Genomic DNA, 15,506 nt, shown 5'->3' on the forward strand with positions numbered 1-15,506 from the left:
CGGGTGGAGTCTGGACTGTAGAGAAAGGCATCTAGAGACTCAGAGACTGGGAGATTGGTGGAGCCAGGAGCCGCAGCAGGCAGGTTCTACAGTCGCACAGTGTGAAAGTGAGCATGTGCAGAGGTCTGACCGTGGAGATTGCTGCAGCCTCTCCATAGTGGAAGGAGTCAGAAGTTCCAGACTACAGAGACCCAACCCAATTCCGGGCAAGCCCCTGGGGCACCCACACTCTTGCACAGGGAATCTGGGAGGGTCAGGCGGAAACTCAGGAGAGCTGCGCAAGATAGAGGTCAGGCAGAAACTCAGGCGAGCGCACAAGGGCAGGCTGACGGGAAGCCAAGACTGTCAGCTCAGCCCCGAGACTCCGCCCTATCCAAGCTGAGCACAGAGGCTTCTGCAGTTTTGCAAGTTTGATCCTATAAGACTGTCTCCAATACAGAAGGTATCCCAGAGTAGGTGATACCCACATCGAATTGGCCTGAAGGTCAATTCCTCCCAGGGATACCAACAACAATAAATACAGCTACAACAGGGCTGTACACGCAGTCCACAAAGGGGAACACCAAGAGTGTCTAACTCAGGTAACTGAGGAGGCTGACCCACTGAGTCATATAGGACAGTGTTTCCCAACCTTCTCTCATGATGAGAATCACCTGGTGGAGTTGTTAAAACACAGATTCCTGAATCCCAACTAAGAAGTGCTAAACTAGAATTTTTGGGAACATATAGGTAAAATTGCATACCTAACTTAGTGCTCTGTATATAACATCTGTGTTAGAGCACTAGTTAAGTATACAATTTTACCTATATGTTCCCAAAAATTCTAGTTTAGCACTTCTTAGTTGGGATTCAGGAATCTGTGTTTTAACAATTCCACCAGGTGATTCTCATCATGAGAGAAGGTTGGGAAACACTGATATAGGATACCAAACACATAAAGCCATCCTACGAACTCTGGGAAGCAGCAAAAATGCCAAGACAAGGAAATAGATCTCAAATGAGAGAGATGGAGGATATAGAGTTTAAAACTATGGTTTTAAGGTTATGTAAGAATATCCTAGAAAAGGCTGATAAATTTCATGAGACCCAACTAAAAACTAAACATAAACTGATTTCGGCCGGGGTTGGGGTTCAGTACAGTCGGAAAGGGTTCAGTGAAATCGGGGACTTCCTTTCCCCTCCCGCCAGCCAGGCATTAGGTCGCACTTCCTCTCTGCGCACAAGTCACCCTACCTCAGCGCTTTGCGGCTCCCAGTCCGATCCGTGAGCCTCTCTCTTTCTTTCTAGCTGTAGATTTCCCACTCCGCTAGCTTTCCTGTGTTTCTGGATGATGTCCGTTCTGATATTTTATTTTATTTTATTATTTTATTTTATTTTATTTTGTTCATTTTATTTTATTTTATTTTGCTTATTTTATTTATTTTATTTTGTTTATTTTATTTTATTTATTTTATTTTATTTACTTTATTTTATTATTTTATTTATTTATTTATTTATTTATTTATTTATTTTTTTTCCCATTCTGATTTTAGTTGTTGTTTTTAAATTGTTGTGTGAGGTGGCAGCTTAGGTGCTTACGTAAGCCGCCATCTTCATGTTGTGTACCTTGTTCTGTTGAAGAAATACTTTATAGATAATTCCGTGTACTTTATCTTGTATTTAAATGTGTGGTCTCATTTGAAAGATACCTCTCTAAAACAAATCCCTTTCGTTTTTACCAATTTACATCTTTTTTTTAAAATATAGTGTGGGTAGAGATTAAGCATATAAAATTTTATCATAGTGTTTAGTTGTCAAATTCCATTCATCCACAAAAGTATAATTTAGGCATTTATCAACATTAGGTGTCTGTAATTTTCAATTTTGCATGAAATGTCATTCAAGAAAGTGATAACCAAAACTACTAATAGGAAACCAATGAAAAGCTTTAAAGAGAAAATAGATTATATCGGCTGTTAGATGACAATAGGATTGAAGGGACAAAGAAGTGGATGTTAGAAAATAATTAGAAAACTCTTATGTAGTAAAATAAGATAATGTAACTTGCGATTAGGTGAAATAAGATAGTAACTTGAATTACAGTTGTGGCTATGGAATTAGAAGGCAGCTATGCTCACCACTTGAATGGTTACCACCAACGCAACTTGAATGGTGGCTATGGAATTAGAAGTGTTCTATTTAGAAAATATTTAGGAGGTAAAATAAATGAGACTTTATAATAGATTCAGTATAAAGGTTGGATTGTCCAGGTTGATTTCCAGGTTTCTGACTTTTGCAACTGGTTTAATGTTGGTAGCATTTATTCGAAGCATATTGGAGGAGATACGGGTTTTTAGCCTCCTTAATTTAATAAGTTTTTTTTTTAGACAAGTTGATTTGAGGTATCAAAATGGATGCATCTGGAAAACATTGATATAAGGGACTCACCTTTTTCTAAATTTTCTATTATTTTACAAATTGACATTAATTAATATATTTATGCAAAACACACATAAAGAGGAAAGTAAATATTACCTCAGTTACTATAATCTGTTAATATATTTTTTAAAATTCTTCAATATGTTTATTTTTGTCTTTAAAAAATATGGTTTATTGCCGAGACTGGTTTGGCTCAATGGATAGAGCGTCGGCTTGGGGACTGAAGGGTCCCGGGTTCGATTCCGGTCAAGGGCATGTACCTTGGTTGCGGGCATATCCCCAGTAGGGGGTGTGCAAGAGGCAGCTGGTTGATGACTCTCTCTCATTGATGTTTCTAACTCTATCTCTCTCCCTTCCTCTCTGTACAAAATCAATAAAATATATTTTTAAAAAATATGGTTTATTGATTTATTTTTAGAGAGAGAAAGGGTGAGAGAGAGAACATTGATGTGAGAGAAACATTGATCAGCTGCTTCCCACATGCACCCTGACTGGGCATGTGCCCTAATTGCACGGGAAACGCTCGATGAGCCACACCAGCCAGGGCACTCTATTTCTCTTTCAATATTAATTCATATAGAAATGTTTTATATAAATGGGATCTTATTACATCTGCTCTTTTGTAACCTGTTTTTATCACCCAAAATAAGCCATTATAATAAGTATAGATGCCATTATCATTTCTAATGTTTATATATGTACCTTAAGTTTATTTAACTATTTAAGGTTCGGAGTGTATGTTTATCTAGATTGAGCTCCTTAAAATACTAGATGTGCTAGCCCTAGTTGGTTTGGCTCAGTGGATAGAGCATCGTCTTGTGGACTGAAGGGTCCTGGGTTCGATTCCCAGTCTGGGCACACATCCAGGTTGCAGGTTAGACCCCAGTAGGGGGTGTGCAGGAGGCAGCCTATCAATGATTCTCTCTCATCATTGATGTATTCATCTCTGTCTCCTCCCCTCCTCTCTGAAATAAATAAAAATATATTTTAAAAAATCTTAGATGTGCTAATAATGTAGAATCAATGCATTGTAGGCAATTTCATCATGAGAACATCATGGGATATACTTACAGAAACTTAGAGGTATAGACTACTACACATGTAGGCTAAGTGGTATAAGGTACCACTCCTAGACTGCAAACTTGTACAACATATTATACTGAATACTGTAGGCAATGGTAACACAATGGTAAATATTTGTGTATATAAGCATAGAAAAAGTATGGTATAAAAGATTTAAAAATGGTACACTCATATAGGGCACTTGACATGAATGGAGCTTACAGGACTGGCAGTTGCTCTATGTGAGTCAATGAGTGGTGAATGAGTGTGATGGCCTAGAGTATACTGGGCACTGCAGTAGACTTTATAAACACTGTACACTTAGGCCACTCTAAATTTATAAAAAAAATTTCTTCAATAATAAATTAAGCTATAACATTTTTACTTTTTATAAACTTTATTTTTTTAAACTTTTTGACTTTATGTTAACACTTAACTTAAAACACAAACACACTGTACAACTGCACAAAATATAAATTCTTATTCGATAAGCTTTTTCTCTATTTTTTTTTTTTCTTTTTTCTTTTAAACTATTTCGTTTAAAACTAAGAAACACACATTAACCTCTGCCTGCACAGGGTCAGGATCATCAATGTCACTGCCTCCACATCTTGTCCTGCTGAAGGCCTTCAGGGCAGTAGCACACATGGAGCTGTCTTCTCCTATGATGACAAGCACACCTCTTCAATGTCCTGCCTGGTGCTCATTTTGAGGAGGTGTCACTCTTTTCAGAAATATGTCTAGGGTGGTTTGCTTTTTTTTTTCCAGCATAGATTTTCTTGTAAGCAGATAATACACCATTAACATTCCTCTATATTAATAAAAATCCTTCCCTGAGTTCTCCTGGAGGTTATTTTTCTTCAGCAGTTTTCCTTTCTCTTGCCCTTCCGCTGTGTATTTCTCTTCTAGTTCCAACAACTCCTCTTCAGTCAGTTCTTCAGGAACCCCCTCTTTAAACTCCTCAAGGTCATCCTCCTCCACTTCAGGTTCAAGTTGTTTTCCATCTCAGTTAGAGCAATCTTTGTGCTAAAACCTCATGATGGCTATGAAGTCACTAGGTGGTAGGGATTGTATAGTTCTGTTAATGATAATCTCATGAGACCATCATTGTATATGAGATCTATCATTGACTGAAACATCTTTATGTGGCACATGACTATATTTAAAATTTCAAATACATATCTCCATATTGTATTGCATGTCATTTTAAAGTAATTTTTGTTAGAGAACGCTTTTCTTTCTTTCTTATTTTGGAAAATTATGGTAATTGGTTTCAGATATCTAAAAAATTCTGTTCTTTTATATTTTCCATAATTTTAGCTTTTGCCTCTGATGACAGAGCAACTACAGTGGATGCCATTTGTGAATGCCAAACTTCATGAGCCTTTTGTAAAATTTATATATTGGTCTCTACGGCAACTGGAAGCTGGAACACTGGTAATTTATTAATAGGAACCTATTTTCAACTACTGCTCTGTTGGCATTATTTTTCTTGATGTTCTTTCACTTTTTTTTGCATGTATTTTGTTTATATTTCAGGACTTCTCCTTGCTTCCCTTGCCTCATTTACTACTTTCTCTTCTTTCTCTTTTCATATGTCTTATTTCTCAATGCCTTAGATGTGGCTCAATATGTAATGCTTTGTTTTAAGTTTCAGAATTGTATAAATAAGGAGTTAAAATCAACTGTCATTCCCCCATTATTTAATTTATAATTTTTTATATTCCATTGAAGCTAATAGAAATTAATGATTGTGCTTATGCTAACACATTTTTTGCGGGAAACGAAAAAACTCGTCATATCACTTTTTATACCAAAGCGCGGGAGACGAGTTAACTCGTTTTGTTCCGCTAACCAGGGGTCTTCAAACTACGGCCTGCGGGCCACATGCAGCCCCCAGGGGAGTCTGATCCTGCCCGCCAGGTTTTTTGGGCAGTGAGTGCAGCCGAGGTGTTACAGTAGGAATTAGTAGTTCATATAGTCCGGCCCTCCAGCTCTCTGAGGGACCGTGATCTGGCCCCCACTTTATAAAGTTTGAGGACCCCTGCGCTAAGCGGTGGGGCGTGGGAAACTTGTAAACAAGGGTGCCAAACGGGTGACGGACTACGCATTATCTATTGTCAGCGATACCCTATGAGTCTACCTGCCGATACAATAAATTTGGGCATGACCTGACGTGACCGGGAGAGGAGCTTCTGCCTCAGGACGCCCGGGGGGACGGGACGAGGGACGGCGCCGCCCACACAGGCCTCCCCCAGGACAGCACCACGGCCCGCAGGACGCCCCCTGCCTCCGTGCATGACGGGCCGCCCAGCCGTCTGTGTACACGCACACACGTGCACTCCTGCGCGCACACATGCATACCCGAAGCCAGGCAGGTGGCCGTCTGTTTCTCCTTTTTTTTTTCTCCTAGAAACCGGAGAAACGGATTTTTTAGAGCCCACCTCTCCCGATATTTAATACTCGTCCGTGCGCCCGGGCTGCCTCCCCCAGGAAAGCAGCGGCAGCGGCAGCCCGCGGAGGCAGCGTGTATTTTTCTAGGAAGTAAAGGATCTTCACAGACAAAAAACAAAACAAAACAAAAGAATAAATTTGGGCCCGAACAAAAACAATAGCCATAAAAATAAATAGCAGTAAGTGGAAAGATATCACTGTGAAAGAAATGAAGTTTTTGGGGCGTGTAATACTTATGGGACAGGTACACAAGGACCGACGAGATGATTATTGGAGCACGGAACCGTGGATGGAGACACCTTTTTTTTCCAAAAACGATGAGTAGAGACAGATTCCGTCAAATATAAGAGGGCCTGGCATTTCAACAACAACGAAAATGTGCAAAACAACTCAGATAGACTTTGCAAAGTCAGACCATTATTGGATTTCTTTCTTCCCAAATTCAAAGAAGTTTACAAGCCTATTCAGCAGTTGTCTTTAGATGAAGGCATAGTACCTTGGAGGGGAAGATTATTCTTCAGGGTTTATAATGCAGGAAAAATTATAAAGTATAGGATTCTGGTGCGTATGGTATGCGAAAGCAATACTGGCTACATATGCAATTTCGAAATTTATTGCGCTGAAGGAAAGAGATTAATTGAAACAATTCAAACAGCGGTATCTCCTTATACAGATTTATGGCACCATGTATACATGGATAATTATTACAATAGTGTTCAAAACAGCGAGATACTCTTGGAAAAAAAAAAAAATCAGAATTTGCGGTACCATACGGAAAAATAGAGGACTTTCGGATTGTCTAAAAGGTTTCATTGAAAAATAGTGAAACAACTTTCAGAAGGAAAAAGGATATTTTGCTATAAGTCTGGCAATAAAAAATGACAGTGTTTCTCATATCCAGCATTCACTCTGCTGAGATGAGGGAGAGTCAAAACATCGATAGAAGGACAAGACAAAAAATTATAAAGCCAAATGCTCTGATCGATTACAATCGATACATGAAAGGCGTAGACTGGGCGGATCAGTACTTGTTGTATTATTCAATTTTACGCAAAACGGCTAAATGGACCAAAAGAATGGTTATGTACCTTATAAATTGTGCCTTATTCAACTCATTCGTAGTATGTAATTCGGTTAATTCGGCTAACAAAAAGAAATATCTAACTGATGAAATTTTGATAGATGAACCAGCCGAACCTGTACCATCGACATCTAGGAGCAAGGGTTGCAAATCGGATCCACCAGGGAGACTGTCAATGGACATGAGGAAACATACATTGGAACCTCTAGTTGGAACCGGCAGAAATAAAAATGTTTTACGTCGTTGTCGTGTGTGTGCCGCTCATAAACTACGAAGTGAAACGTGGCACTTGTGCAAGTTTTGTAATGTACCCCTGCACAAAGGAAAGTGTTTCGAACGCTACCACACAGTGAAGCACTATTAGGTTATAGTTTTTTTTATATAAGATCTGTTGAAAATTTTGAAAAAATATTGTAATTTTGTATAAATAAAATTATTTTGATTGTGAAAGTGTTTTTTTCTATGTTTACCTAGAATGTAGTAATTTTGTGTACATGAAAAATAGAATAGCACATATTTTGCAAAGTAAATAAATAAGAGACCTCTTTTTAAACTAAAACACTGAAAGTTTCATAGAAAAATATCGAATAGATCGAAAGATATGAATATTTTACGGAAAGTCTAATTTTGGCGAGAAAATGTCAAAAAAGCTCCGCGTTACGACACGATTTGGCGGGAAAATGCCCGATTACAAAATGCTAGTGAATACACTAGCTAATGGGATGATAAATTTTAGGGTAACCTAATCAAAGAATAATTTTTTTGCAGCATCTTATAAAATGAATGGTATGTTTCCTACTCATGTAAGGGCCATTTAATCCAGATTATGACATGTATATATAATCATTAGTGCAAACTGTAGTAAGTTTGTAAATCCCCCCCCTCCGCCCTATTACTATGAATAAATGTTATAGCTTTCATTTAGTTAAAAAAGGAGAACAAATTTGTGCATATGTAGTTTAATCTTAGCTGTGTGGAATTGAAGAAGCACACAGCTAAACCACTCAGTGCAGTATTGAGGATTAAGTAGCATTAACCATCAGTGATTGAGTTGCATGATAATTAAATAATGTGATGGTTAAGGTTAAGGAAACATATTTTTTCTGAGGTTGAATCCTAGATATTTTGTCCCCATGCTGCACATGAGTAAGTACATGAGTATTTATGTTAGTGTGTACACACACACAAATATAAATATAAATATATATATATATGTATATATACATATATACATATATATATATATAACTTTTAATTTATTGGTCTTAATTATGTCTTACCAAACAAAGATATGTAAATGACAAGATCTATACCAGGTGTACCGGTTAATAGTGGCAGATTTTGTATTCAAAGAAAACACGATAATTTCAAGAGAAACATCAAAAGTGGTTTATTCAAAGTAATGTCCATTGCTAGCTACACATTTCCTCCATCTTTAAGGTAATTTGTGGATACATCCCAATAGAACTTACCTTGTTTTGAGGCAAATCATTCGGGGACCCAATTTTCCACTTCTTACATTTTGAATTGCTGCCCTGAAAGTACGTGTGCTATCTGAACAAGTGCAAAAATTAAAAAAAATCCTATCTAATAAAGAGGGAATATGTTAATCAACCCTCACACAATTGCAAAGATGGCAGTGCCCACAGCCAGAAAGGAGGGAATATGCTAATTGACTGCACCTCCCTCAAAGATGGCGGCACCCACAGCCAATTAGGAGGAAATATGTTAATTGACTGCCTCGCCCTCAAAGATGGTGGACCCATAGCCAATAAGGAGGTAATATGCTAATTGACTGCCATGCCCTCAAAGATGGCAGTGCCCAGTCCCCTCAGCCATGCTGGGATGGCCAGCCTGAGGCACAGGCAAGCCTTGGATGGTGGCTACCCAGCTACCCAGAACTGCCTGAGACTCAGGTAATGAGGGCTGACCAAGGCTTGCACTGCAGGCAGTGGCATTAGCAGAGGTGTGATGGGGCGTTGCCTTCCCCTGATCCCTGGATCACTTCCTGTCCCTGAGGGCTCCTGGACTGTGAGAGGGGGCAGTCCTGGCTGAAGCAACCCCCCATCCAGTGCATGAGTTTTCATGCACCGGCCTCTATTCTTTTTATATTAACCATCATTTAATTGGGTTGTTTATTTATTTATTTTTTTTAGTGTTGAGTTATAAATTAATCCCTTAGCAGTTTTTTTTTTTAAAATATATTTTATTGATTTTTCACAGAGGAAGAGAGAGGGACAGAGAGTTAGAAACATCGATGAGAGAGAATCATCGATCAGCTGCCTCTTGCACACCCCCTAATGGGGATGTGCCCGCAACCCAGGTACATGCCCTTAGCCGGAATCGAACCTGGGACCTTTCAATCCGCAGGCCGACGCTCTATCCATTGAGCCAAACCGGTTTCGGCTAATCCCTTAGCAGTTGTATCATCTCCTTACCTTTTGTCTGTATATGTCTTAGGTTCTGAGGGGGACCTTTTATTTATTAATTTATTTACTTATTTATTTACTAGAGACTTGGTGCATTAACTTTCTCCCTCCCCATTTTCTCCCCTCCCTCCCACCTTCTCCACTTAGCATTTTTTGCAATGCAGGTTTGGTGGAAGTAATCTCTTTTATCCTTTTTTGTCTGTAAAGCTCTTTATTTCACCTTCAATTTTTGAAAGATGGCCTTGCTGGATTGAGTAATCTTGGGTTCAGTCCTTTGGTTTTCAGTATTTTTTATACTTCATACCACTCCCTTTTGGCCTGAATTGCTAAGTCAGCTGAGGTCTAATGGGAACTCCCTTGTAGGTAACTTTTTTTTTTTTAATATATTTTATTGATTTTTTTACAGAGAGGAGGAGAGAGGGATAGAGAGCTAGAAATGTCGATGAGAGAGAAACATCGACCAGCTGCCTCTTGCACACTCCCTACTGGGAATGTGCCCGCAACCAATGTACATGCCCTTGAACGGAATCGAACCGGGGACCTTTCAGTCCGCAGACCGACGCTCTCCCACTGAGCCAAACCGGTTTTGGCAGTTGTAGGTAACTTTATTTTTCTCTCTTGTAACCTTTGAGATTGTTTTTTTGTTTTTAATGTTTGCTGTTTTAATTATCATGTGCCTAAGTGTGGCGCTTTTGGGGTTCATATTGACTGGGACTCTGTGTTTCATGTTCTTGAGAGAATTTTTTCTCTACCAAGTTTGGGAAGTTTTCTGCCATTGTTTCTTCACACAGGATCTCTATTCCTTTCTTAGATTCTGCTACTTCTGGTACCCTGTAATGTTACTGTTCATGTTGCCCATGCTCCCTTAGACTTTCCTCCTGCTTTTTAAGTTTTTTTCATTTGCTTCTTTGAATAGGTGTTGTTGTTTTTTCTTCCTTGCTTTTTAATTCACTGGTTCAATCCTCAGCTTATTCTAGTTGACAACTCCCAGGTCAGAATGTCCTTTCTTCTTTTTTTTTTTTTTTTTTTTTTAAACATAACAATTATTTTATTTTTTTAATAAATCTTTATTGTTCATATTATTACAAATGTTCCTCATTTTTTTTTCTCCCTCCATTGTTCCCCTCCACCAGGTTCCCACCACCCTCTGCCCTTTCCCCACCTCCCATTGTCCTCATCCATAGGTGCACAGTTTTTGTTCAGTCTCTTCCCACACTCCCCACTCCCCTTTTCCCCGAGAATCGTCAGTCCACTCCCCTTCCATACCTCCGATTCTATTATATTCACCAGTTAATATTGTTCATCAGATTTTTTTTAATTCCCTTGGTTTCTAGATTCACTTGTTGATAGTTACGTATTTGTTGTTCATAATTTTTATTTTTATTTTTTTTCTCTTCCGAAAGAACCCCCTTCAGCAATTCATATAATTCTGGTTTGGCAGTGAACTCCTTTAGCTTTTTTATTATTTTTATTTTTTTATTAGTGAAGCTCTTTATCTGGCCTTGGATTCTGAGTTATAGCTTTGCTGGGTAGAGTATTTTTGGCTGTAGGTTCTTGCTATTCATCACCTTGAATATTTCTTACCATTCCCGTCTGGCCTGCATGGTTTCTGATGAGAAATCAGCTGACAATCGTATGGGTGCTCCTTTATAGGTAACTACCTGTTTCTCTCTTGCTGCTTTTAATATTCTCTTTTGCTCTTGGCATTTTAATTATGATGTGTCTTGGTGTGGTCCTCTTTGGATTTCTTTTTTTTGGGGGGGGTTTTGTGCACTTCCTGGACTTGTAGGTCTAATTCTTTCACCAGGTGGGGGAAATTTTCTGTCACTATTTCTTTCAGTATGTTTTCGGTATCTTGTTCTCTCTCTTCGTCTGGGACCCCCATAATTTTGATGTTGGTTCGCTTGAAGTTGTCCCAGAGGTTTCTTACATTATCTTCAACTTTCTGGATTCTCTTGTCTTCTTGCTTCTGTGAAGGAGTGTCTTCTGGCTCTTTATGTTCCAAATCTTTGACTTGATTCTTGCAATCTTCCATTCTGTTTTTAGGACTCTGTATAATATTTTTTATTTCAGACAATGTATTCTTTATTTTTTGTTGATCCCTTATTATTTCTTGTTGATCCCTTAATATTTCTTGTTGATCCTTTTTCATATCCTCATAGGTCTCATTTATTTTATTGGCCTTTTCTAGGAAATTCTTGAAAAACCTTATAAGCGTGGTTTTGAACTCTATATCCAGTCGCTTTTTGTCCTCCATTTCTTTCCTTTGTGATCTGTTTCCTTGTCTTGGCATTTTCACAGCTTTCCTGAGTTGGTAGCCTTAAAAGTCTCTGTGTTCAGCTTGGATGGGGCGGAGTTTCAGGGTGGAGCCTACAGTCTTGGCTTCCGTCAGCCACGCCCTATGAGGCTCCTGAGTCTCCGTATTCCTCAGGGTCCTTCAGTACTCGTTGCAAGCACCTCTGAGAGAAAGGTGCCCTCGAGTTTCGCCTGCTACCGAACAGTCTAGGCTCTTCCCCAATGAGCCCGGAACTGGGGTTCAGTTCAGTTGGAAGTGGGGTTGGAAGTGGGGTTCAGAGCAGTCTGGAGCTTTTGTCTCCTTTCCACTAGGGCAGTCCAGCGGCACAGTCAACGGTCTGTCCTCTGCGCGCAATGTGTGCGCCTCCGGGGGCTCTGCCTTTCACCGCTCCCCTGAGATTCTGCCCAACAGTCCAGGTTCCCTCTGTATGAGCCTGGGTCCCCAGGGTCTGGCCTAGAACTGGGGTTCAGTGCTGTCGGATCTGGGGTTCAGCACAGTCCAGAGCCTTTATCCCCTTCCCGCTAGGGAATGCCAGCCAGGCACTCAGCCTCACCCTCCTCTCCAGCTCCTTCCTCTCCGCCCACGCAACTTGTCTCCGTACTTTAGGCTTTTACAGCTCCTCTGATTTTCCTTCTGGTTTTCTCTTTCCTTCTCATTGTAGAATTCCCAGTCAGTCAACTTTCCTGTAGTTCTGGGTAATGTCCATTTTGTATTTTAGTTGTATTTTATTGAAATTGTTGTGTGAGCCGAAACCGGTTTGGCTCAGTGGTAGAGCGTCGGTCTGCGGACTGAAAGGTCCCGGGTTCGATTCCGGTCAAGGGCATTTACCTTGGTTGCAGGCACATCCCCAGTAGGGGGTGTGCAAGAGGCAGCTGGTCGATGTTTCTCTCTCATCGCTGTTTCTAGCTCTCTATCTCTCTCCCTTCCTCTCTGTACAAAATCAATAAAATATATTTAAAAAAAATAAAAAATAAAATTATATTTTCTGAACATTAATAACTATACTAAGATAATACATATTTTTTAACAGCATTCAACTATGACTTCAACATTGAGGAGATTGGGTGAAGACATATTCAAAGGAGTAGTAAATAAGGGAATTCAGGATAATTCTTTGGAACATTCTGTGGATAATAAACCAAAGACAGCTGCTTTCTTTAGGAGTTCCAATTTGCCATTGAGATTTTTGTCAACTTTAATTGTTCTCAAAACAGTCACTCAAGGTAAGCTTTCAGATATATTTATGGCATAATTTTTTCTAGAAGAAAATACTATATAATGAAGCAATTCTTACTCAAATATGGTTTGCATTTTTAGAATGAGATTTTAAATTGTTTTAAAAAAAATTATAAAAACTACTTTTGTTTCCTGAATTTGAGACAATAGAGGCATTAGTTAAAATTGTTGCCCCCTCCCAGAAGCCTATGTTGATTCTCTTAGATCATGTTCCATAACAACCTTTGCCCATTATCACTGCATTTACCATGTAGTATTGGAATTGCTAGTTAATTTCCACTAGAGCAGATGTTGCCAAACTATAACCCATGGGCCAAATCTGACCTACCACCTGTTTTGCAAATAAAGTTTTATTTAAACACACCAATGCTTATTTGTTACCTTTGTCTATGACTATTTTTGCCTCACAACAACAGAGACTATATAGTTCTCTAAAGCCTATGTTATTGTTTTGTGATCCTTTACAGAAAAAGTTTGTCAATTCCTGCACTAGTTTGTAAGTTTTCTGAGGAAAAACTAAAAAGCCTTTTAACAATATCTCTCTTCATCTAGCATAGTATTTGATGTATAATGGTGAATAAGGGAATGAATGAATTGAAAAGTGTTTCAAAGTTGGCCATTTTTAATGTATTTTGATATATAGTGAATGAGTTACTATTTTGGATTATTAAATATGAGAATTTTTGTTAAAATAAGTCATACCAATGTAGTCAAACAATAAATACATCATCTGTCTTTCTTTCCTGTTTGTTAAATTATATAACTCGTTTTTGTAAGTGGGCAATCTCAGTAATTTAATTTGCCTACTTTCTCTGAAATATGTGTCCATTTAGTTACTTTTAATTATTTGAAATTGAAGAAAAAGAAACCCTAATCTCTAACTCTTACCTTCTTAGTTATTTTCTTTCTTATAGTTATGGTTCTCAAAGTTATAGTAAATTGAATGGTAACTGTTTAAAAAGTCATTTATTAGCCCCAAATAAAGTTACCATGTACCAACATACATTTGATAAAAGATAACATTCATTACTGATAAAACCAATGAAATAGAAAAATAAAAGAGGAGGAAATTAGGTGCTTCCTGTCACCACTTCTGTACAAAAAAAAAAAAAAAAAAAAAGTGGGGTTGCACAGAGCCTGGACCCTTCTTGGCAGCTCCAAGTCCGTGGGGTTGAGAATTGTCCTTCCTTCCCCCAGGCCAGCCCTCCCAGATCAGTCTGCTCCACCACTATAGGCCCACAGCCCCTTCCCTCAGCTGGCCCACCCCTGATCACACCCCCCACCCCAATAGGCCCAGGACATTTGGAAGTGCCTTAAGGGGTCTGGAAAAAAAAAAAAGGGGGAAATTTCAAGTTACCCTGACATTTCAATGATGTGTTATCAGTGATGCAAAAAGACAATAAGGTCAATTAAGGTAAAGATTGACCTTGTCAGGGAGATACAGGTCTAAGAGGTGACTATCATAACTGCTTTTATTTTATTTTTTATTTTTTAAATATATTTTTATTGATTTTTTACAGAGAGGAAAGGAGAGAGAGATAGAGAGCTAGAAACATCAATGAGAGAGAAACATCGATCAGCTGCCTCTTGCACACCTCCTACCGGTTATGTGCCCGCAACCAAGGTACATGCCCTTGACCGGAATCGAACCTGGGACCTTTCAGTCCGCAGACCGACGCTCTACCACTGAGCCAAACCGGTTTCGGCCCATAACTGCTTTTAGTTAAAGTTTAATTTTAAACTGTCCTTTGTGGATACTTTAGGTCTTCGATTTTGCCAGATAGCCATGCAAGCCTTCCCTGAGCTTGTCAGGTTAGCATGTGGCCCCGTTTGTCCCCCAAAACAAACTAAAACAACAACACTGGGTGGGGGCTTGCCTTAGCATATCAATCTATATAAAACACTAATATGCAAATAGACCTACTGGCAGAATAACCAGTTGCTATGACATGCACTGACTGCCAGGGAGCACATGTTCAATGCAGGAGATGCCCCCAGCCCACAGGCCCCGACTGCTCTTGTGGTGGGGGGTGAGGCTGGCAAGCGGGCAGCACCAGCCAAGGCATGTGGGACCAGTGGCCCCAATCACCCTGCTGGTTGCCTCACAGATTGGCTCTGATCGCCGACCAGGTGTAGGGACCCTACTGTGCATGAATCTTGTGCACCAGGCCTCTAGTTTGAAAATAATTGTGATATATCCTAGCTAATAAAAGAGTAATATGCAAATTAACCATCACTCCACTCCATACCCACAAGCCAAGCCTACAAACCATGCCCATTAGCCAATCAGGAGCGAATATGCAAATAAACCCATCCAAGATGGCTACGGCCACAGAGAGCAGGAGGGAGGCTTGGGTTTCCCTGTTGATGGAGGAAGCCGAACTTTCCACCTGCCCTAGCCAGCCCAGGCCTCCACTTAAAGCTACAAATTTCCAATGGTAGAAGATACTTAAATTGTAACAGAAATGGTTGTGGCCACACTCCAGGCTACAAAGTTTCAATTGTAGAAGATAAATAAACCCCAGATACC

General features: G+C 39.4%; 1 protein-coding gene across 10 annotated transcripts in view; it reads left to right on the plus strand.

Moving 5' to 3' along the window:
* Positions 1–15,506, plus strand: part of CCDC138 (coiled-coil domain containing 138) — a 115,145-nt gene that overhangs the window by 49,014 nt on the left and 50,625 nt on the right. For 9 of the 10 annotated variants that reach the window (XM_084872450.1, XM_084872458.1, XM_084872452.1 and 6 more), the window contains 2 exons: positions 4,801–4,917; positions 12,771–12,963. In XM_084872450.1, the coding sequence (XP_084728576.1) occupies positions 4,801–4,917; positions 12,771–12,963 (310 nt within the window). The remainder of the gene's footprint in view (positions 1–4,800; positions 4,918–12,770; positions 12,964–15,506) is intronic. The other variant, XM_084872457.1, reaches the window with a different exon arrangement.

Source organism: Pipistrellus hanaki (assembly GCF_964339955.1).
Source record: "Pipistrellus hanaki genome assembly, chromosome: 2".
NCBI classification, from domain to species: Eukaryota; Metazoa; Chordata; class Mammalia; order Chiroptera; family Vespertilionidae; genus Pipistrellus; species Pipistrellus hanaki.